Below are 26,128 nucleotides of genomic sequence, written 5' to 3'. Positions count from 1 at the left end.
TGATGGGATAGTATTTCTAAAAAAGCAGAGCGGTTTATTAGAAGAGCATGAACTTCGGAGTAAGATCTGAGTTAGAATTATTGTTCTACCACATAATAGTCTGGTGGTTTGGGGCTATTATGTAACCTCTCTGAGCTTAAATTTCCTTATCTGTAATGTGGAATAAAACTCACTAAGGTATTTCAATGCAGATATTATAAAGCACTCACCATAGTGCAAAACATAAAGTAGCTCTTCCTATATTCATACTTATTTTCTGAAAATAATTACTTATTTCTTGCTAGATATATTGGCAAAAGTATTTTTTAAAATGCCTGGAGAATCAAGTAATTTGTTAGAAATCAAAGATTTTTTAACATGAATTACATATATACACTGTATATATGTATATATATAGAAAGAGATATAAGTGTAGAGATAGGTAATAGAGATAGACATAAATATGAAGATAAATGGGAATCTGTGATTATATAACAAGTATAAAATATTAATTTCTCTTCACATTTAAAAAATGGACTCAACTGATTAGAATATAGTATACATTTTTAAATTGTAGCTATTAAGATATTTATCATATTTTCCGGCATATAAGATGACTTTTTAACCCAGGAAAATCTTCTATACGCCCAGTTGTCTTATATGCCGGAAAATACGGTAACATTAAGGACAACTTTGTTTTGTCAGAGACCACTTTTGTCATAGAGTCAAAGCAAAACTATATTTGCTCCCTACTGGGGATCTAGCCCACAACCTGGGCATGTGCCCCTGACAGGGTAATGAACCTTTGACCTTTCGGTGCAATGCATGGGATGACTTTCAACCAACTGAGCCACACTGGCCAGGGCCTATAATATTTTTAATAATCTGTGTAACATGCTCCTCTTCTGTTTTCTTTTCAAAGATTCAAAGAAGGAAGCTATTGAATTCAATGTAGATAGCAATAAAAATGGAGAAAGATTTACAACTTTTGGGCTAAATGGCACAACACAGACTTATACTGCTTAGCTACAGCTTGGGAGTAATCATGCAGCTGTTTTCTACTTAATAGAGCATCATGGTAATATCAATCACATTTCTTCTTACTACATTTTTCAGCCGTATGATACTACTGAGTGGACGATTCATGCAAGGCATCATATGGCTAAGGAGTTTATGTTTTGCTTGTATCCTAATCTTTGAATTGGAAAACCTTGAGTTACAGTACCCAGCTTTGTCAACAGACCTCACTGGAAGTTTTCTCATGTGATAAATTGAACTACAAAAAAGTGCTTCAAAATACTATACTCCTACAGTTACATTAGAGATAGGGTGTGATAACTAAGGTTTAATGGAGTGATATACAGGAAGGATTTAAATGTAAAAAGAAAAGTAGAATTGGGCAATAGGGAATTGTGTGGTACTTGTAACAGGTAGTAGGGGAAGGTGATAAGAAAAATGTAAGGTGTTTTAAAAGAGTAAACATTATTTATTTGAAAGCATCTTGCATATAGCATAAGCGCTTAATAAATTTCCATTCCCAAGGGGAGTCAAATCCCAGATGATAATAATTCATCTTCAGGATTAAGGTAAATGAAAAAGTGGTATGTATATAGGCTGCTATTGAAAGCTTTTAAGCTACTGGCTGCATTAAACACTGAGCACAGATTATATCACATCTTGATAGATTTTTAGTAAGGAATATGATTAATCTAGATTCTTGCTAACATTGGAATTTAATGTCTGAATATATTATACTAATATATAAAACTTTTTATCATTGTCATTGGCAGCATTGTATTTGGAAATACTGGGCTATTACAACAATTCTTACTTAAGGATTAACTTAAATACATTAATATCATTTGACTATTATGAATAAAATTAATTATAAGATTCTTTAAAAGAGTATTTCAATTTGTTAAGCTCTACAAAAACATTACTGAATGGCCTGGTCAGTGTGGCTCAATGATTGAGCATCAACCTATTAACCAGGAGGTCACGGTTCAATTCTGATCAAGGGCACATGCCAGGTGGTGGGCTCGATGCCCAGTATGAGGCATGCAGGAGGCTTCTAACCAGTGATTCTCATCATTTTTAAAAAAAATCATTTTATTGATTTTTTATTTTTACAGAGAGGAAGGGAGAGGGATAGAGAGTTAGAAACATCGATGAGAGAGAAACATCAATCAGCTGCCTCCTGCACACCCGCACACCCCCTACTGGGGATGTGCCCAAAACCAAGGTACATGCCCTTGACAGGAATCGAACCTGTGATCCTTCAATCCACAGGCCGACGCTCTATCCACTGAGCCAAACCGGTTAGGGCTCTCTCTCATCATTGATGTTTCTATATCTCTCTCCCTATCCCTTCCTCTCTGAAATCAATAAAAAATATATATATTTTAAAGATTACTGAATGAAAAAATTATATTGTTCTCATATAAATTAATAATCATTATAAAAATGCAATGAGTGCAATTCACAATACAGGGATTTAGAAATATGCTAAAATGTAGCCATTCATACCTTAATATTTCAAATGATATATAAATGCTTCAGAAGTATTTGCCTGTTTTAGAAGTAGAGGAAAGGGTCTTAAAATAAATACAAACACGGCCCTTTTACATATAAAGGCAATTTGAATATGTTATCACCAATTTTGTAAATAGAATAATATATATTGGTAATAGAGACAAAGTAATTAACATCTCTAGTCTTTATTTACTATTTTCTTAAAACATGGAGAAAATACTTATTTCAAAGGAGCAATTATATAGATTTAATATTATGTAAGTAGGACCTTAATGTTTACAGAGGCTAAAAAAAAATATAAATCAATAAATAACGTCACCTATAAAAAGGCATAGGTGAAGTCAAATACAGCAGTCATTGATTAATAATTTTTATACTCACCCAATGTGAGAGAGAATAATTAATAACAAGGAAAATCCATAATTACAGATAAGGTGTGGACATCATAGCCAGGGTGAAATTTTCATCCTGATGATTATGAGCTAAGTGCTAAAATAAAAAACAAATAAAAACAAATATTTGAGGAAAACTGAAATAAATTAATAAATGAAAAATATGGTTAATTTTTATTTAAAATTTACTGAATATTATTCAATAGAGCATTTTAAATCTGAGTGAACAATTCACATTTCTTTTGTAAAGCAAGAAACAAAACAAACTAATACCTGTCACAAACATTTACACATTCATAAGCTTATTATGAAATAAAAAGTACTTAGGATAATCAGAGTCATGTCAATGCTTGATAAGCATTTATTATTTTATGAGGTTTCATTATTTATATAAATTCTAATATTCATGCTCTCAATTTGGCCAATGACATTGTCATATGCTGCAAAGTAAGTTATTCCATAAATCTTTTCATCTCTTGACCCAGAACACACTGAAGTTATCTGCCTCATGATTTCTATATCTGAAGTCTATATATTTAAATAACACCCTTTCAATATCATTAAATAGATCTGTTCCTCAGACAATGCCATTTTTGCACAATAGTAAAGCCTTGTTATCTAACAAGTTGCCATTTCATCTGAATGTCATGGAATTTACTGGTTTACAATTATCATAGTAAATTGGGTATCTCTATTGCCTACAAATCAAAACAAGACTCAGAGTTTTTATTTTGACTTATCGCCTACATTTTGTCTGCAAGACATTATTTACCAATATTACTATCCTCCTCTCATATCACACACTGCCAATTTGCCTAATTTACTTTGATAAAATTAGGCAGGTGATGATGATATTTTTAATATTACTTTAGGCATGAGGACTAAATAAGCTTAGAGACTGAAGGCGCTAAATATAAAATCTCTATGAAACTTAGAAAATGCCATTTCACATCCACAAGAATACCAACAATTAAAAAGCTTTATAACACTGAGACTTGAAGATATGTGGGAAAAAAAGAAATCATTATACATTACTAGTAGGAATGTCAGTTCACCACACTTTGGAAAAACACTTTGGTATTATCTATTAGAGTTGATTTTGTCTTTGCTGTGCAAATCAGCAATCACAGGTAGCAGAGAAACACTGAATTGCCATATAATCAGACATTATTTAGGAAGAACCTGACTTGTACTTAATATTTTGCTATAATTTATAATTACTTTTTAATTACTTTCATATCTCCATGGAAACCAAACTAATTTAATTTAAATACTTTTTACAATGGCTGTAATTTGATTTATATAGTTAAATCTGTGTGAAGCTAGCTACCTTCCCATGTGCCTGAATACCATATCAGTATTACTCCAAATTTATCTATTTGTTTCTTATCTTTTAGAAAAAGGACTTTACAAAATTTATAAAGTGAATAAGAGTTTTCATTGTAAGGAGAGCAAAAAATCTACAGGGAACAATAGTTTGCTCATTTGTGCTTTCACTGATTAAATATTTATTGAGGAAAGAACAAACACAAACCATGTTGCTAGAATATGAATAGCACTGAATCAGGCAATTCTGTCCTTCCAGATAGGCTGTAGTTCAGTTTAGTTCATAAAGGACAATCATAATACATGGTAGAAGAAAATAATTGTAATAGACATACAAGCCACACATGATAAGATTGCAGACACAGAAACATCAAATTCCAATTGAGTTGCATAGTCTTTATTGAAGTGATGACTTTCAAGATGATATTCATACTTCCATATGAATGTATTGGTGGATGTATTCATACTTCCATACCTAGAGACTTAGTAAAAGTATTACAAACCCAGGGAAGACTCATCAAGTCCATGGTGGAATTCACTGATTTTGTGTAATATATAATCAGAAAATATTTGCTGGGATCTTACAATACATGATAAGAATGAATTATTGGATAGAACTAGATTAAGGGAGGCCTTGACATGCATGAATAGAAAAAGTCAAATTAGGAGTGATTTAGATGCCATATTCCTACAAAGATAAAGTGTCTATATATTAATTATATAGTGTTTATTTTACAGATATCACAATAAGCATTTTTTTCTAGATTTCATTGTTAACATATACCAATAGAAGACATTTGAGGTGTGGTTTTTGTCAGTTTTTTTTTTTTAATTACTTGGAGAGAATTAATCAAGTTTGAATAACCATCTAATAGTCTTGTATGTTTACCATTTAATCTCAAAATGGAATACATATTGTGAAAAATCATTGCAGCATGTTGCTGGAACACAATTAGTATGACCATTCAATGTGAGGTTGTATTATCTTCCCTTATCCAGCTTTTGAAAAGCTATTTGACATAATAGCACTTTTCCAAAGGTAGTGTTACTTGGTTAATCAGTCTATTTGTACTGCTATGAAGAAAACAAATCCTCTATCTATAATAATAAATATAAATATATAATAATAAATATAATGATAGATGCAAAATAATCTACTGTCAACTTCATGCCTTTGAGGCCCTCTGAGCAACCTTTACCTCATGCCGTCTATACAATTGGTACAGTGTTGGCCAGACAGACTATCCTGGCTGTAGATCCTAATCTGAAAACGTTCTGTGTGATATTGAAACAAGTGGAAGCTCGGGTCATCAATTTATTTTTAGAACATTATTTTACTCCAGATTACTTAATTAGCCACTTATATTTTAACACATACTTGCTTTATTTTGCTCTTTTAGATTAAACTAAAATAAAAATTAACTAAATTAGAGACATTTGTGGAAATGTAATTTTAATATATCTAATGTTCTAAAATACTTGGGACAGTGTCTAGCACATAATGAAGGCTGACTAAGTGTTTGTTCTGATTAGCATTATTATTCTGGGTCAGCAGTTATTAACTTTAATGTTTTTTAAACATATTGAACAATGAGTAAAAATCATGTAGCCTCGGCTGGTGTGGTTTAGTTGTTTCAGCATCGTCCTGTGCACCAAAAGGTTGCCAGTTCAATTCCCAGGCAGGGCACATGCCAGGGTTGCAGGGAGCGTTCAGGAATGTTTGAATGTTGAATGTTTCTCTCTCTCCCTCTCCCTTCCTTGATGGTACCCCATGCTAGATATGAGACTAGTCAAGAGTTACAAATTAGATGTTTTATATTTATATTTAATAGCAAACTATTTTGGGGTTGAAGGTATTTTATATTCAAGGCTGAGCAGTCATTAAGGTTTACATGTGTGTGGAGTCCTTGATATCAGAAGGCTCCAGCTGAAAATGCTCACACATTTCCATGCCAACGTTCCTCTTACCCCAGCTATGGTTGGCTACCCTCTGCTACTTGGCCTAGTTTCTTTGCTCTTTCTGTCACTTCTCTGCTGAGCATCTTTGACCCCATCCACTTTTTCTCTGTGCCAGTAACTGCAGCTGCTAGAGTATCATCGATGCCTGCTTTTAGTTCTGCCCTTTTTTCAGTGTTGACAATGGAGGGAAGAAGAGCAGCTGGCATTGTTCTCTCTTATTAACACAGAATCTGTATTGTGTGGGGTAGGACAGGAAAGAAGGGGAGAGGGGACAGATAAAACTAGAGGAGACCAGAGCAGTTTATTCCTTTCATGGTGTTCCACATTTGTTTCTCCATTGCAATAATTCAAGGTAGTGATTCAGCTCCCAGTAGCGGCAATAATGTTTCAAATAAAGAAGAATATATGTGTTAAAATAATATGGGCAGAACTCCAGATTCCTAATTTTAATATGTAGTGGTGGGACATCTTACTTCCTTCTTCACCTAGTCTTAGACATTCGATGTCACTTATTCCTGCTTTAATTTTCCTTTCTAACATGATGAGAAAGTACTGTGTTTTACAACCTCATTTACAGGCATTCAAAAGTAGTAATGACAATGTCTCCACATAGAAGGCTTTAGGTTCCTGAAATATTAGAGATTTAAAGGCGGGTAGTATTATGACCAGGAGTTTTAATGGAGCAAAGTAAGAAGCATGTTAGTTATTACAGAAAAAAAAAAAAGATCTGTGGATGACTTGAGATATTTTTCTGGTTTAATTGTATTTTCCTTCTTCTTGAAATATACTTTTAAACTGATTCCTAATGTATGCTTTTCAAAACACCATGACTTGCACTTACTTCAGCTGAATGATATTTTAAAAAACAGGTCGGTAAATTCTAATAACTAGAAACACACCACTCAAGAATTTTAGGAAAACATAAATTAATAAGTGACAATATCATGAAGAGTTGACAGCAAAACAGGGCTTATTATGTCATTTTAAGCAGAGCCTGCCATTCCTTCTGTGCCATTGTAAGCAAAAAAGGGAGACTTTTTTTTTTAGTAAGTACTGCTTTCATAATTAAGTAAGAAAGAACCTACCCCACGAAAAATACAGTAAGAGAGGCCTCAGGCTGAATTGAGTTGGCCAGTGCAAAATAATCCTCCTCAACAGGATGAGTTCGTGAACAAATCAGACGTGCAGGATCCGGTTAACTCGTCCTCCTGGGACCATCAGGGATATAGCCTGTATTATTGCTGCAAATTGCTTCTAACTTAAGTTTGCAAGTTCTTTCATGATTAAACTGAAATTCTTTTATGAAAGTTATTATTAGCTTGACATGAAAATTCTTACTTCATAACCCAGATGTCTGGGCTCTCTGTCCTGAAACTGTACAGGAGCTAAATATAAAGGACTTTGGGGGAGAACATGTCAGTCATCCCTTTAATCCAATTACACACGACCTTCCCGATGTGGGATGGGGATTTAACACATTGAGAATATCAGTTTTTACATTTTGTAACAGGGGGTCAAGGCTGGTGCTTCTTGTGCTTAACAGCAAATCAAAATCAACACGGAATTCACTTTAATCAGCACATTGTAAACACTTGAAGCCTTATAAAAGGCGGATTCGATTTGACTGCAGAACTGGCCATTGGCCTGTTGAGGCTTCTAGCATTTCACTGAAGGGACATGTTTAGTATCTGTCTGTTCCTCAACACTGTGTACTCAAACATTTTCTTATTTTTCTTCATTAAAAGAAGGGATGCAGCCTGTATTATTGCTGCAAATTGCTTCATATTTGATTTACAATATAAAGTTCTGAACTTGAAGATATGTTTTTGTTTAGCAAAATTTTTTTTCAAAAACATGTGTGTACATATATGTAAACATATGTGTACATACACAGATTTGTGCTTGCTCCAGGCACTGTTTTAAGAAATTTAAAAATGTTAACTCATTGAATGCTCATAAAATTCTCATACTATCTAATATGTATGTTTTAATTCAAGCATTTTCGTTAGAAATATGTTCTAAGAAGAAGTTGATCCCTTTTAACTTAGAGTAAAATTCTTTCAGACACATTATGTCATTTTCCACAGGTATACTTCCTGGACAGTGTAAAACCCAGTACTTCCCTTTTATTCTTGTGACTACTAGAAATTTCAGGTACTATGGTTATGGCCTACTGCAGTGATTTTCCTGTTTAGGTGTGAGATACTTTTTCCCCAGTTATTAGTCTGTTTTGCAATTTCTTTAAAGATAAACAGACTAGCCCTAGGTGGTTTGGCTCAGTGGATAGAGCGTAAGCCTGCGGACTGAAGGGTCCCAGGTTGGATTCCAGTCAAGAGCACATGCCCAGGTTTTGGGTTCGATCCCCAGAAGGGGGCGGGCAGGAGGCAGCCAATCAATGATTCTCTTTCATCATTGATGTTTCTATCTTTCTCTCCCTCTACCATCCTCTCTGAAATCAATAAAAGTATATTTTAAAAAAGATAAACAGACTTAACTGAATTATAAGCCATATATTTGCCCAGAATGCCTTAAGTATCAGGATATTTAAGGCTTGTAATTATAATTTGCAATTTACCTCACAAAATATTTTTCTAACAATCTTTATCTTAATAATAAGCTCTAGTCAATTTATTCAAATATTAGATATCTTTTATTTTATACTATATTTAAATATAATTATATTCATGTTAACATTTCATGTAATATAAATATATTAAATATGTATTTAAATACATATTAAATAGTGAGAAGTTCAGAATACAAAAGGAATAATAAAATTGTTAAGAATGGTAGCCTTTTATAAAAATTACATAGCTAAGATTCATTTATTAATTTATTCTGTGCCAAATACTACTTAAAATATGTTATAATCATTTTATTTTTTAATTCTTAAATGAACCTTGTGGTATATTTTCTAGATGAGGAAGTTAAAATAAAAGAGTAAGTACCTTTGCTTGCTATCTACTTAAAATGGTAAGGTATCTGAATGAGTTAGAAGGCAAAGTTTTCCCCTATTTAGCCCGTTAATAGCAATTGTTTAGTAATGTCTTGTTTAGACCAGCTGGCATGGCTCAACATCCACCTATGAGTCAGGAGGTCATGGTTTGATTCCCAGTCAAATGCCCATGTTGCATGCTCGATCCCCAGTGTGGGGTGTGCAGGAGGCAGCCAATCAATGATTCTCTCTCATCATTGATATCTTTCTCCCTCTCCCTTCCTCTCTAAAATTAATAAAAACTATTTAAAAGTAATAATAATGTCCTGCTTGTTGTTTGTCCTGTTAAAGCCACAGTCAATCATTTGTGTGAAGAACTATCAAGTTACATTCTAACTATGGTGGGCTTAGGATTTTTGTATTAAGAGAAGCTTAGGTGTTGGCAGTCTGGCTAGGAGGATATTAGCTGGAAACATTTTCTTAACACTATGTTTGTTTCCTAAACAGTCTGTTAATGCCAATATGGTGTGGTGTCCAAGATGGTCCTAAAGATCCTCCTCTCCTGTTGTCCACACCCTTGTAATATCTTCCTGCATTGAAATACCTCAGATATCTATCACATAGAAGGTAGGGTGAAGGTGGAGTATATGACTTCTGAAGCCAGGTCATAAAGGGCCTTATGGCTTCTGCCTTGCTCTCTTGGATCACTCATTGTGGGAGAAGCCAATCGCCGGTATGTGTGGATGTTTAAGCAGGTTTGGGGGGAAACCCCATGAGTTAAGAACTGAAGCTTCCCGCCAAAGGCCAGCACCAAATTGCCAGCATGCAAGTGAGGCCCCTTGGAAGTGGATCTTCCAGCCACAACAAGCCTTCAGATGCCCAGAGCTCCATGAGATACCCCAAATCAGAACCCGCCCAGTCACCCCACCCCACAAGACCATAGATGTTTTTTTTTTTTGTTTTAAGCCACTAAGTTGGAGATAATTTTTTACGCATCATGCAACAGCCACTGCAGATAATATGCTCACTTAGTTTGGCATTGGAGCAAAAGATAGATATAGTTTTTACTTGTTTAGCGTGCTAGCTTTAATTGGTTGACATGGCAACAATCCTTATGTTGTGTTGGCTTTGATCAGACTTGTTTGGTGACCAGGAGTAGACTCTATATGGTTAAGTACAGGTTATTTTAGAATTGATGTGAATGTTACACTGGCAACGTGGAGTAGTCTGTGATGTGTCCACATTCAGAACGCAGAACCTGACATTACGTAGTCAGAAAACTGCTGACCCTCTCACCTCTTCTGTGGGTTGTATAGTCCCTTCCTGCCTTTCATGTCTTCTTGAGTCCTTCTGTATGTTATCACAAATTATCATAGCCCTGACTCTATGCCATGGTGCCTTTACCCATGCATTTCTACAATTCTTATTCTCTGTGCTTTTTCTTTTCTAACATGATTTCTTGATTCAAGCCACACGCCCCCCACCAAAGTACCTTATTATCCCATCTTATCACTTTACTAGAGGCCTGGTGCACAAAATTCATGCACGGGGGTGGAGGGGGTCCACTCAGCCCAGCCTGCACCCTCTCCAATCCGGGACCCGATCTTGCGGATCGGGCCTAAACTGGTCGGACATCCCTCTCACAATCCAGGACCACAGGCTCCTAACTGCTCACCTGCCTGCCTGCCTGATTGCCCCTAACTGCCCCCCCCATGCTGGCCTGGTTGTCTCCAACTGCCCCCCCCACACTGGCCTGGTCACCTCTCACTACCCCCCTCTCCCTGCCTGGTCACCCCCAACTGCCCCCCCTGCGGGACTGGTCACCCCACGCAGCCTATTTGGTCATCCATTCAGTTGCAATGGTCGCTTAGGCTTTTATATATATAAATAGAAATTAAACCATCTATTTCTGGCCAGTGTCTAGGTTGTATGCCCTAGTGCAAGTTAGACACTATAGCCTAATCAGCTAATGTTAGACACTAGTTTGGAAACCTGTGTAGTCACAGAGGACAATTTCTTCAATTAGTGCCAAAAGAGTGACAGTTTGACTTAAAAGTGGTTTTGAATTTGGCATATAGCAGGCAATGTACTTGACATACATTACATAGCTTTCCATCCTAAAAATAGTGTGTTTTAAATATCTCACTTCATTCTCCATATGCACATTCAGACAAATTTCAACTGCCCTAACATTAATCATACATTTTTTTCAGTTACATTAAATTTTACCTACATTTTTTAAATGTCATCCTTTTTTGTTTGTCTTCTAAAGTTGTCAATTTCTCAGATCCAAAGGAGAAGCAGTCAATAAGACATATAGCTGAAATGTTATCCTCAGATAAATGTAGTATAAAAAAATGTCTTGCACTGCTGAAAACATTACACTTTCAGAGGAAGACGACAAGCAAAAATCTTATTTAGTTGAAAAGCCAAGCAGTTTACACATGGGTAGCCAAGGAAAACACTAGTAACTGTTCAGTACTATAGCATGCTGCTATGTAGTGAACTCTCTTATTGCTGTTGCTTATATGATATTCAATTCTCCACATGTATTTCTACATAGATAGCATATCTAATAGGAAATCTATCACTTTGAATACAATAGCAAGTCTATAATAGATAAAATAAGGCAATTTATTTAAAGCATTAATAAAGATTCTGTTACTAGTATCCAGGCATCGCCATGGAACCAGATTTTCATTATAAGGCATAAGGCATATGTTATCTTCAGAAAGAATTTGACATTTCAGCTGTCATGAATAAGTACTAAATTACTCGGGGGGGGGGGCGGGAGTCAGTAACTGTGAGGTTTTTATTTTCTAATTACAAATAAAAACTTTAGGAACAGAAAATTTATTTATGGTATATTAAGGAATGCATTCGTGTTTCACGGGATTCCATATGTAGAGAAAAAAGTCAGTAAGCCCAACTCTTAGCTCTACACAGGCTAGCAATAGACAAAAATCTAAGCTGGTTTAAAGAAAAACTAGAAGGAAATTAGGTGAATAATTCTGCTAAGAATATTACTGTCAGTTTTAACATAAGAGTAAAGACTAAGAGATTTTAAATGACTTGATGTTTGAAATGTGAATTTAATATAGCACAGGCATATCATGGGAGACATCTATGCTATGCTAAGGACTTTGAGCTCATATACTAACACATACACACACGCACACGCACCCACGCACATTTATACATACATTATGTGTTTTTCAGCATAAGGGTGGCATTATGAAGCCTGAATTTATTATAGGTAGCTGTTTATATTGTATGAAGGATAAATTAATATGACAAACAAAACCATTCCCATATGTAAATAGCAGTCCAAATAAAATAACATTCCTTTTATTGATAATTACTTTTATTCATAAAAATGGTTATATTGATCTCTTTGGTATGGCAGAAAGTGTGTACTGTTGTAACCTGATTCAACATTTGGGGTTTCACATTTGGGGTTTACCTTGTGTAGGAAAGAAAGGTTTCAAGTGGTGAGGCAAGGCTGGAGCAGGGAGGGAAAAAGGAGAGAATCTGGGAAGAGCAAGCTCTTGGCTTATCTGGGCTTGTTGATTTGATACAAAAGAAATTAAACATCCAGTATGCTCATTCACAATACTAATATAATCTCTGCCTCTATGACTAGGATATTCTGATCTTAGAATTATCATCTTAAGTACCATTGTTATTTTTATTCAATTTTATGCTTTATGTTCAATTTAGATATATTTCCTCAGATTTTGTTATGAAATCCAGATTATCAAGTTTATTAGTAAAAATGTCTGTATTAATTTAAAATCATTACAGCTACAGGTATTCCTTCCTTCTGCCTTCCCTCTCTCACTCTGTTCATTCTTCTTCTCTTATCTATCTATCACCTATCTATCTATCTATCTATCATCTATCATCTATCTATCTATCCATCCATCTATCTTGCTTATCAGTTAAGTCTATACTTTATCTTCTGGCTAAAACTCTTTGGGCCCACATGTTGAATTACTATTTTTGTAGTTTATATAAATTGTGATTACATTTTATTTTTTAAATATTTAATTTATTGAAGAAATTTTTGGATTTAAACATGTTTTCATATTTTCTCTATTGTTGTCTGAGTATGTCTAAGCTATTAATGCTTATTGGCATATACATACAGAATAGAGACTTCATTTTCTAATGTACTTTGTGGCCAGTCTTGAAAATCTTTCAAGACATCTTGAAAAGAAAATACTTTCTGTTTGTATAGTCTAGTACTCGTTATAAAAATATTAATTCAATCTTAAAATTATATTATTGAAACTTTGTCCTTTTTTTCTTCATTTTCCAAACATTAAGAGTGAAGAATAAAAAAAGCAGAATGTGGCTGTGGCTTTATCAATGTTGTATCCAGTCCTAATAGTTTCTGCCTCATATTATATTGCTATGTATTTGATTTATATAATTTTAAGTTCAATATGTAGTGCCTTTAATTTTATCTTCTCTAATGTTAATATCACAAACCATGTACTTTTTGGTACTTTCTCATAAGTGATTGTTTATCTTAAAAATAAACCATCCTTATTTTTAAGTTCTTAGTCCTTTAAAATAGCAGTGCTTTGATGTACTACTAGGGTTTGTGCATGCTTTTGCCCATATCGATAAATTATATCTCTAAAATTCTCACTCAGTTTGCTCTTATTCATCTTTTAGATGTCACCTTCAGCATTATCATTAAGGAAGTTTCCTCCAGTCTCAGATTAGACTACATCTAATCCAGCTGTTCAAAACAATGACTGCTTCTCTCTTTTATAACACATAGAATTTGCAATTTTTTTCTCTACCATGATTTGGGTACTGTTAGTTCACTTTCCCTCCCTTAACTAAAATAGATGCTCTATTAGAACAGAGCTGGGTCTGTTCTAATCTGTGTATTGAATACAATATCTGGCACATGGTAGGCCTTCACTCAATACTAAGTGAATGGATGGAGATATGAGTGATCATATGTCTAGTTACCATTCTTATACTCTAGAAAAATAATGATAAATGTAATCATGGCTCAACCTTTCCTGAGCCTCCAGAGAAAAAGTTTATCTCCTTGACATTGTGTACAAGACTTTCATGATTTTATCATGGGCAAATACTGTGGCCTCAGCTCCTACGCGTTTTGCCTTCCAACTATATTCAATTACTTAAATTTCTCTAGATGTATTATGGTGTGGTCTGTTGGTATACCTCAAATGTCTCTAGCCATGGTCCCTGCCCTCCACATTCCTCTTCTGAGCTTGGATGACATTATATTTCTTGAATATCACCAACCCAATGAAGCTATCCCCCGCCCTTTGCTACCCAACCTCTACGCCTCAGAGATAATCATTCTGTCCTGTCCCTAGCCACTGATCCTGGTATTTGTTTGTTTGATTGGACTTATCACATGGTCATAATTATTTGTTAGCATGGTTCTCTCCCTTCACAGGCCTATGTCCTCTCCTTGCAAATAGATCTATTCTTTTCATATACAAGCCAAACACACTCTAAATCACAAGAACAGCACCATAAAATGCCCTGAGGAGATATACATGTCATGTTACATGTTTGACTAAATATTCTTAAGGAATTAAGAACACCCAAAATCACAAAAAATGCTTACTCTACAAAAATGTATTTAAAAACATATATAGCAGGTGCTGAAAACTGCATGCTTGGTCCTTCAGCCTCCAGCTAGGAGTGCTGGACGTCCACCATGGATATTCAGGTTTTTGTTTTTTTTAAAAAGTGATTATGCTTTAATATGGTTAAAATATTCAGGGAGTAATTATATGTGTATGAGATTTTCTGTTAGTTACACTTTCTTGTTCCTTATATTATTTTGCTTTGAAAACATAGAAATTGGATAACTTTGAATTAGTAAGGCAGGCAGACATTTCCTTGAGAATATTTCTATTGGTATCATCTCTTTATTTCTATCTTACTATTTTAACTCTCCACTGATTTAGCGCTGTACCATCCTAATATATATAAAGAGCTAGGTGGCGTCACGACCGAATGGGCTACAGGTCACCATGAAGTGCATGGAGCACCTCTCCATCATCCCCCCTCTCCCCCAGACCCCCCCCCCCCAGCCGCTCTCCAGGAGGGGGGACTGGGGACTGTTGAGCGGCTGTGGCTGTGAGCTTAGTGGAGCAGTCACCCAGGCGGCAGCGAGTTTCAGGAAGCAGTCACAAGGCGGGGGAACCTCTCGTAGCAGTGGTGGGCCGTAGTAGTGGCGGGCCGTAGTAGTGGCGGGCCGTAGTAGTGGCGGGCCGTAGCAGTGGTGGGCCGAGGGGAGTTAGGGGAGCATCCAGCCTCAAGGTTCGCGGGGCAGCAGCAAGCTTCACGGAGCAGTCCAGCGGCAGGGGGAGCCTTGCAGAGCAGTCAAGGGGCCGCGAGCATGAGCATCGCAGAGCATCCCCAGGCGGGGAGCTTCATGTAGCCTCGCAGGACTGCAGAGGCCATGCTAGGGAGGCCAGGCTAGGCCTAGGGACCCTAACCGCGCACGATTTCGTGCACACTGGGCCTCTAGTGTTTAATAAACATATTGTCTAGAAACAAGTTAATATAAACTTTACTTTGCATTGAAATATGCCAGATATATATACATACATACATACATACATACATATATATACACACATAGATGTGTATATATCATTCTGTCTTGTTTAAAGAGTGAAAACATGTATTTACTTAAAATAAGCAACTTTTGGGTTCAAAAGCCTATATTTATAAAAAAAATCTTACTCAGGAATATTGAGAATTATAAAAATATAACTTTTTCAGTTAGTAACTTTTAATGATACTGTCAAATAAACAAATAGTTTAACTGTCAATGCTTATGCTAAAGCTGTACTTCAATACAATTAACTTAAAAATTCCATTCTTTTCGATGATGCATAAACTGTTCTTTGTTTATTAACAAAATCTTTATGCCAAAGAAGAATAGGCTATTTCAAGAAATGAATGGAACATTGTTAATTATTCCCAGCATTTTTACTGTTTTGTTCATTTTAAAGTAGTTTGTTGAATTCACTTCACTATTTTTATGTACATGCTCCGCCTTGGAGAGTGTGACCTCCTGAATAGTTATTTGCATTGCTGTGCAACTGAAGCTCTCTGTACTCATTTTTCCTTCTCTTTCTTTTTAACATGCTGCAGTAGCTAACATATTATGGAGAGAAGAAGGTACTAAATTCTATTATTTCTTATATTGTTGTGATTATTTTGCCTAATCTTTTAGTACATATGTTGACTATCAGTTTTAATAACCGGTTTTTATTTTGAGCCAATATTTTTATTTGATTATATTTCAACATTTTTGTGTAAATCTCTACATTAAATATATTAATACCACTCATCAGCTTGAATCATAATTGATAATTGATATACAGCCAGGAAATTAAATTACAATATATTGAAATACCTTTAAGAGTATAAAATTAAGTTAAAAAATAAAAGAATCTTTAGTTAAACATAATTTACATAATAAGCCCTCATTAGGTTAAGAAAAGAACAAATATAAAAACTGTTGCCTTATCTAGGGAATATAATAAATTATTTAACAAAATGGGTTATAAACTTGAAGGACCTGGATTCAAATTTAGTCTCCATCACTAGGGTCTTTTTATGCAATAATATTCTTATTTCAAAAATAAGGATATTTATTAATACTCATAGGATTATTATCAGTTTTTTAAATATAATCCACATTCAATAAATGGTATCTACTGTCATTTATTATTATTGTTGTTATTATTATTTTTTACTTAATCACAAAGGCCGGAAAGTGTTAGACCAGGTACTCAAATAGCCCATCAATGGGTTTTAATTGTATTCGAAGGAGAAAAATATCTATACCATCATTACACTCAGGTAAACAATGGCGCAAATTATTGTCTTCACAGTCCATCCAAAGCAAACTTTCTCTTCCCCAATTATAGATTCCCACATGAGCTGGAGGCATTTCTACCTTTGAAGGCCATTAATCATAATATTCAAGTAATTTTTGGAATTTATTCATTTTAATTTTGTTCTCAAAGATGAAGGATGCCACCTCCCTCCTTTTTTCCCTTTGGTATTAGTTGTTCCTTAAGCATTTATATAATCTCCTTTTTAAGGAGGTCCTGGTATAACTATATCCTCTCAATTCATTCCACTTAAATATTTCACATTTGAATGTACAAATTCAATTATAATTGAAATTATCATTGACATATCTGTTGGATAACATGTCTTTGTATTATCTTTGCTCTTGAGATTAAACAAATATTTCTCTGAGCATTTTAAAAATTGATTTTATTTAATCATTATAATGGAAGGAATATTACTTAAGGAATCAGAAGTCAGGTGCCATAGATCTGGCCTTTCTTGTTAATTGTTGGGAAAAATTGGATGAGTTATTTTACCTCACTGAGCCAAATTTATCTAACAGTACTTGAAATAGAGTTGGAATTCTCCGTAGTGAATCTTTGATATGTAAAATTTAAAGTATGGGAAACAATTATGCCTTATAAATTGATTTTGTTTAATAACCACCATGAACATTATTTGATTATAATAATTATTAATTTGCAATATATAATAATAAAGGTGTAATATGCTAATTAGACTGGACAACCTTCCAGATAAAGCCAGGCCTGCGAGGGAAGCCCGGGTCCTGGTTGCCAGAGGGAAGCTGGTGCTGGCAGCCGGGGGAAGGAAGGCCTACTCTTGCACGAATTTCATGCATTGGGCCTCTAGTGATATTATAATAGCATTCTTCAAGCCACCCCCAAAGTATTAGAGACCTCCATATCACTTAACATCACATTGAGATTTATTATTTGAAACCATTTTTAATCTATTAAAATTTTATTCTGATAGTTTTGGGACAAGAGGTATCTATCCTTTTGTATGTATACATACATGCATGCATATATATATAATTATATACATGATTCCAACTAATAGTAATTACTTAGCAAACAAATACTATATTATCTTATAACCTTTGTTAGGTTAATCATTACATGTGAAGTTAATCATGTAGATTTGAATTCAGCTTTTCAGCAAACCTTTGGAAGTTCAGGGAATTGTATAATGACTCAAAAGGAGTGGTTTGAGATAATATCACTCATATATATAATACACACACACACACACACATATATATATATATACACACACATATATATACATATGTAATACACACACGCATATATGTGTGTGTGTGTGTGTTAATGACCCTCCAGACAAAGCCATGGCTACGAGGGCCAAGCCCCTTGCATTGGGCCTCTAGTATATATATACTATATATATATATGTGTGTGTGTGTGTGTGTGTGTGTGTGTGTGTGTGTGTGTGTGTGTGTCAGATGGCACCTACTTCCTAGATTAATGTTGCCCAATAAATAGCTTGACACAATCATTCCTCAAAACTTTATAGGAAGAATGAAAGAGTCAGTCTTATTTTAAATGAACATAATATAAGGATCTTATTGAGGTAGGATGCTGGGATACTACTGTGTGTGAAAAGATTTTTAGCTCTAAAACAGAAATGTAGAAGCATTCATGAATCATAAGTCTACCTCTGCCTACTTATCAATGTGAGAAATGCAATTGTGTACAATCTATTCTTGCCTATATTTTTCTTTATCTAAAAAAAAAGAATTCTTCTATATGTCAAAATAAGATAAGTAAGTTTAGGATAATTTGAACATGAAAATATTAATATTGACTATAATTTATATTCTCAAGTAATATAAAATTAAGTCAGAGGAAGACAATAATCACAAGTTCTCACTGCATTGCAGAATTATAATTTGCTCTTGACTATAACTTAAATGCTAAAGTAATGTAAAATTAAGTCAGAGAAAGGCAATTAACACCACACAGTCTCCTTTGTTGTTGACTTAAATATTCATCCAGTAATCATAAATTAACCAAATTTTATTGTTGTTATAATTTTATTGTTGGTATAAAATATTTTCTATATATAATAAATAACATACTTGTATTATCACAATACAGTATCATTATTGAGCAGCTGTCCTCAAAGTATTGAGACAGGAATGCACATTACACCCATTTTTTTCTCTATTCCATGTATTTAAAGGCACATTATTGATTAGAAAATCCCCTGGAAAATAATGCTTTCTTATGAGACTGCAGGTAATTCTTGCTTATGTCCTCTTTCTGTATAGAAAGAATAACAAAGCAAAAAGAAAGCTCACAAGGAACCAACAAATATGGATTACATTCTAGAGCACAATACTCTATTAGATTAACAATCGACCTGTAAAAGACAAAGCACATATGTCTGACTTCACCAGGGGATGGAAAAAGGAAAAGAAAAACAGCCTGCACATGTTCCCAATCTTTACTGTGACTAGAGCCATGAAGCTTTCACTGGAGTCAAAAACTTTTGTAATATACCTACAATAAAAAGCAGTGATGAGGAGAGAATTGTAATTAAAACCTACATGGTTATCAAACTTCTTGGGACTCAGGACCCTGTTACACTTCCCAGCATGACTGAGAACACATAAGCTTATGTCTATGGGGGTTATTTTCATCCACTTATGTTTACCATATTAGAACTTAAAACAGAAAAAAAATTTAAGTGGGTATTTATTAATTTATTAAAAGTAATTATAATAAGCCCATTACCTGTAGCCACAAATAGCACATTATTTTTAAAGCTATATTTTCAGAAAACAATGAGGAGACTCGTATTTCTCAAATCTTTTAAGTGTCTGATTGAATAGGAAATGCTAGCTTCCTATATCTACTTCTGCAGTGAATTATTGGGACATCACTTTGACATCATGTGCCTTGTAGCCTATTCAGAGGTGCACTCTATTTCTGGGAGAATCTGATTTGGGAGACTGAGAGAAAAACACACACCAAAAACCCCCCACAAATGACATCTTAGTATTATTATGAAAACAGCTTTAACTTTGTAGACCCACTGAAAGGATCAACTTTGAGACCTGCTCAAAGAAAACAAATTTGAACTTTTAGCAGCTCATGGATTCACATAATTTAACATCATAGAAAACTGAAATTTAGCAGTATTTCTCACAGTATAGGTTTGAGGAAAGCATGAGGACAGTAGTCATATTCAGGTTATGTGCATTTCACCCTTTGTTTCCCCCACACACACTAATGGTTCAAATAAGAGATAATATCAGTTATAAAATAGTGATAGTTTTTGTTTCTTGAAATCTTACTATGTATCAGTCACTCTGCTAAATGTTTAATTTCTCCATCTCATTACATTCTTACAACTCTGCTAAATGTTTTAATTTCTCCATCTCATTACATTCTTACAACAGCATTATGATATAAGTATAGTTATTATCTTCAAATTCTAAGATCAGGTAATTGTAACATGACTGATTAACTCCACCCCATGACTGAATAGCACAACCGACAGTTGGTTCTATAACTATGATTTTGCCTTAGAGATGTCTGAATCCAGAGAATGGAGTTGATCTATCTGTTACATTCTCCCATTCCCTCTCAAAAAAGAAAAAAAAAAGAAAGGTTAGAACATAGAAACTTATAATTATAGTGAATATATGCAAATATGTTATTGCTACTTTACAAATAAATCTAATGAATGCCCGAAATGAAAATCTGATTTTGTCTTCAGTTATCATCATCTCCATCATCAGATAATTTATATTGTTCTATTCCCACTCTATTCATAATAAATGTACATATGTACAATATTATAGCAGCAAATTTAAAAAGAAACATGTCTGCATCATATATTCATATTACAAATTCTGCTGCTAAATACTAAATAAAACTTTTTTATGAACAAAATATGTCTAGCAAAAATATAATGGCAAAATAGACCTCTTGTGGATAGGGAGGGAGGGACTCAAAGATGACTCTAAAAGATATAGGTAAAGTTTTATTACAAGGCAGAGTAATTAGTTGTTCACTTTACAATTATTATTTTTAGTAATATATATGGTATTTTGTTGCATAACAATTTCATACACACTAAAGAATTACATTTCACTGAAAACAATAAAATGCAAAAACAAACTAAACCTTATATAATGATGTCTGTGTTTCTTCAATAACCTAAAAAGTAGTTTATGCTTGGTAAAAATGCTGATGTGTAATTCATATTTTAAAAGGAAAGAAAATAGTCTCTCAGAATGGAAGGGTGATTTGGATGGATTAAGTGGGTTTTAGAGGAAAATACAGCTCAGAAATTTCATCAGTGCAAGAATAAAGTGGAATCCCACTGATTGTATTGTGTACAGAATATGGTAAAGTAACAAGAAAGGGCAGGAAGTGTTTCAAGAAAGTTTACAAACAAACTTGGCATAGAGTAGTGTCAGATTCAATCATCTTCTCATTCCTGATTGTGGAGTACAATTTTGCAGCAGCTAAAGGAAGGCAGAATCATGTTCATTCCAAAATGTTCTGGGGCCCATAACCCACGAACATAGACACTAGTACAGTGAAGGCCTGGGAAAGGGGTAGGAGTGGGATGGAGGGAATTATTGGGGGGCATCTGTAATACTTTCAACAATAAAGATACATTTTAAAAACTAATAAAAAGTGATGGGCTTTGTAATAATCATTGAATATACTATGTAACTGAAATCTGATCATCAGACAATATTACTACTTGGTTATGTTTATAGGTTTCAACAACAATTAATACTAAATTGATAGTCATTGATATATAGCACACATCAATCTTAGGATAATGTTCACTGGAAGCTTATTAATACAAATAAACATTTTTTATATTAAAACTGACTTTTTAAAATTTTATTCATTGGGCTTGGAATTTATAGTCCTTTATGCACAATAATAATTACAAAGAATAGCTGACAACTACTAAGTTATATATATATTTTAAAATATGACTTGAATTTAGTTCTTGCTCCTTCTGCTATTTAGGACTGTCCCATCATAGTGTAGTACTCTCTGGACTTAAAATGTTTAATTACCTGATAAAGATTGCACATATTAAAATATAAGTAGTGTAAAATATTTATAAAACAATAAAGATGTGTCAAAACAATCTGGAGTCATTTAAAGTGTATAGATATGATTAGATAGAAATAATTTAATGTGCCAAAAGACAATTATAAACACCATGACAAATAAAGTCATAATTATGTTTGAATACACTTTCCTCTAAATTATAATAATAGGTGGACATGTGATAGGTGGACAGAATTGGTGACTCTTTAAACTAAGAACATTTAATAATAATAAATATGTGTTAATATCAACAAACAATTTTACAAATTAATACACTTTTATTGTGATCCTCAGGCTTGACTTAATAGACCTTGCAGATATTCTCAATTGAAATAAAAATGCTTAGGAACTTTTTGTACTTAAATAAAGTACCTTTCTCTTTATAGGTGTTTTTAGATTTTAAGTATTTTAAGCAACAGTGGTTTGGCTTTTCAAAGAACATATGCTATCACTGAGTCATGTAAGGTGTAATTAGACTGAACAAAGATGATTATGGAACCCAACACAGCTGGGAAAGGAAGCTACTCAGCTGAGGATCTGAAAAGGAAGGAATACATGCTGTTAGGTCTGGACATGTGGGAAAAGGCAGAAGCAGAGGAAACGAAGAGAGCAGGTGTGCAGGAATATGCAGACGCTCCCAGTTGCAGGCCTCAGGTAACCCCACCTGCATTCTGGTATTTCATTGTAGTGTCCTGCACCGGTTAGGTTTGGATTTATAAAGTGATACAAAATCTAACATGCCACACACTTAGATCTGTAGTGTGAAAAAATAAAAGTATGCTTTAAATTAGTACACTGAAGTTTTTTCTAAAACCTCAAATTAATTCAAGTTTTAAAGTATAGAAATAGGTCCCAAACACTGCTAGCATAAAAAATGACATATAAGACTTCTATATAGGATTATATTTATAAAAATTTGTTTACTTTCTGAAATCTCAAAGTTTTATTCTTTTCATTTTTAAAAATTGGTATATAAACTAAATTCCTACAAAGAATGCAATTTTATTTTCACTAGGGAATTCCAACAAAAGTACTAGGATAAATAAAATTCTTCAAAAGTACTTTTTTCCTTAACTAAATTAACTAGAGAAGGTATCAGACATTATGTATCAGAGTTTATTATTTCCATTTATAGTTATTCTAAATATATTTTAAAAAAATATTGAGTTGTATTACAGAAAGCAACTGAATTTCAGACTGGGGAGAATGAGGTAGAATGTCTGCCTAATGTCATAAAGTTGCTTGGGAATTCGGTGAAGGTCACACAGGGTTTGCTTTACTAACATTACACGACTTTGCAGATTGATCTGTCAGCAATATGAGGGGCACTGAGTATTGGTTGTAAAGTTTTCTAATAATTTCATTTGAGCTTTTGAATGTGTTTTTATTTATAAGGTCTGGGCATTGGAAACATGTTCTATGTTTTTTACGAAGATGGAATCAAAGTGATACAACCCATAGAGTGTGAATTTCAGAGGCACATTAAGCCTAGTGAAAAGCTCCTCGGATTTCAGGCAAGTATTTTAATAATTCCTTTGCATTTTTAGGTAGCAGTTTTGTTAAGTAGAATTATGTTTTGAAAATACAATGAAATATAGACATATATGAGATGTGTTGGGAGGAAAATATTAAAATTATGATATTGGCTGTTATTAATGCAGGTTTTATATTTGAGGGGAAAATGTATTATATATTCCCAATTATTTATTTGTAATTAAAATAAAGGTGATAGGAGTGAAATACCAACATTGAATGTAACATAATAACTTCACCTGCTCTTTAATTTAGAACATCTCTCATTTGGGGAGACAATGTTAACTTTGACAAAATGGAAGAAAATAGATATAATCAGTGAGGAATTGGGGTATAGTCATTGCTTCATAAATCTAGGTTCCCTTTTACTCTTCATCTCATTTTTTCCTAAGGTCTCAATGAAATGAATAATTTAGAATTACATTGGAAATATCAATTTACTTATTTATGTGTACTTTATATAATTATATATATTTTAAGGGCAATGTTTTTTCAAGATAATAAGAAATTATATACCTCCACATAAATATGTGTGTACCAAAATATGTAACACTAAAGGTATCTGTTACCATATATTCCCACACAAGTTCAGATATACACCAAACACCCAAAATTAGATACATTATTGGCAGATCTCATCATGTAACCCTCTCTTGATACTCAGTTGTAAGGTTGGCATGGCCATGAGCTATGAGTAAAAACAAGTATCAATGCCACAGCTTACAGCTTTTATTTTCAACTCTTATTTCTAGCCTACTAGTAGTCAGTGTTGTTGTTGCATATTTATATTTGGGGTCGGGCAAAAGCAGGTTTGCAGTTATAACACAAGTAAATAATACAATAACTAATGAATAATAATGCCACAAATAAACTCTGTGTTTCATGTACTCACAACTGAAACCTAATTTTGCCAACATCTGTATGGAGATAACAATTTATACTTTAAAGCCATGCCCTAGAATGAGAAGAAAAAAATTTTGAGAATGAGATAAGATAGGTCAGCTTGCCTCCAGATATTCTGTAGGACAAAGTAATCTCAATTTCAATAAAGGAAATAATTTAACTCAATATGTCTGTGATGGTTTAAAACAAATGAAACCGTGTTTAATTTAAAAAATATTTTAGTTATAGGGTAAATTCTGGATAGCATTGTTACCATATTTAAGCTATAGTTTACAAGTAAGAAAACATTTTAAATTATACTTTCAATTTTTTGTTTTATAATCATATAATATCACTACTAAATAAACCCACTTTGCATAAGGTATGTGTGTGCATATGTGTGCAAATAAATAGATAAAAATATTTTCTTCTGATAATGAAAATCATTCAATTTTATACCACATTCATATTTTTATAAAAACATTATAGAAATCTGAGCTAACACACAGGTATGAAAAATTTGGCATCAAATTATTATTTAAATAAAAACAAAAGAATTTGACAAGAGAGTTTCTCTCTGATTCCTACAGGACCAACAGTTTTGTAGCTGGCACTGATGTGTTGGTTACATCACAGAAATTGAAACTTTAGTTATTAATACTAATAAAATAATCTGAGAAATCCATATTTTTATCACAAAATTGTCACCTCATGAATTTGATTTACAAATATAGAAGCAAAGAATTTTCTTTCTGCATTACCTGTGTGCTGTTCCACACAGGTTCAGCACACAGTAAATGGTTCAGCGACTCATGTCTTACAGAATGTGCTTTTCCGGAACACTTTTCGATGGCTGTAGATGAATTAATTTTGCTATTTAGAATCTATATATATATAAGACCAATATGCTAAGTGTCTGTCTGGGTAATGACATCACGTAGCAATGTTTGGCTTCCTCTCCCTAATACCTAGCCTCCTTGCAATTTCTTCAGCCCAGGAACATGACTTGCTTTATACCCAGGTGCAAACATTTTACACTTTAACCAAATGTCTGTGAAGTGTTTCCCATGCCTCATCTCATTTGATCCTCACAGAAGTCCTGGAGTAGGTAGATAGGAGATTCGGTAGTATCCTACTTTCTTTTCATTAGCCCAAAAATGGAGATTTAGAAAGCTTAGAAACTTGACCTGATTGAACAGAAGTAAGAAATGGTGGACCTTGAAAATGACTTCAAGTTTCCTCACTGCACAGAATATAGTCAAACACTGCTGCAGTTAAATATTTTACCCTTTGTTCTCCCTGTGTGATCTACAATAATAATCTGCTTCGTGTTGGTATTTACTGCTGTGTTGCTGACAATTACCTGAAAGATAAGTTGGGGTACTTCACTGGGTTGGAAAAAGTTTAGCTAAATCATAAAGCAGGTCTAATTAAGCAAGTTTATTCTATATCTATAAAAGGCTAAGTTGACTTGTGCATGCATGATACATATGAAGCTCTCACTGGCGCCAATCGCACATGTGTGTTTTGATCTCTCATTGTCAATCGTGAATTAGAATTTGACACTTCTATTATAGAGAAAG

At 33.8% G+C, this 26,128-nt stretch overlaps 1 protein-coding gene across 3 annotated transcripts in view; it reads left to right on the top strand.

The window, feature by feature from the left end:
- Positions 1–26,128, top strand: part of FSTL5 (follistatin like 5) — a 554,870-nt gene that overhangs the window by 451,407 nt on the left and 77,335 nt on the right. For 2 of the 3 annotated variants that reach the window (XM_054717663.1, XM_054717662.1), the window contains exons 10-11: positions 16,291–16,317; positions 23,526–23,644. In XM_054717663.1, the coding sequence (XP_054573638.1) occupies positions 16,291–16,317; positions 23,526–23,644 (146 nt within the window). The remainder of the gene's footprint in view (positions 1–16,290; positions 16,318–23,525; positions 23,645–26,128) is intronic. The other variant, XM_054717664.1, reaches the window with a different exon arrangement.

The sequence above is a fragment of the Eptesicus fuscus genome, chromosome 6, assembly GCF_027574615.1.
Source record: "Eptesicus fuscus isolate TK198812 chromosome 6, DD_ASM_mEF_20220401, whole genome shotgun sequence".
NCBI classification, from domain to species: Eukaryota; Metazoa; Chordata; class Mammalia; order Chiroptera; family Vespertilionidae; genus Eptesicus; species Eptesicus fuscus.
The sequence above is the reverse complement of the archived record's forward strand: the minus strand, read 5'-3'. Positions and strand labels throughout refer to the sequence as shown.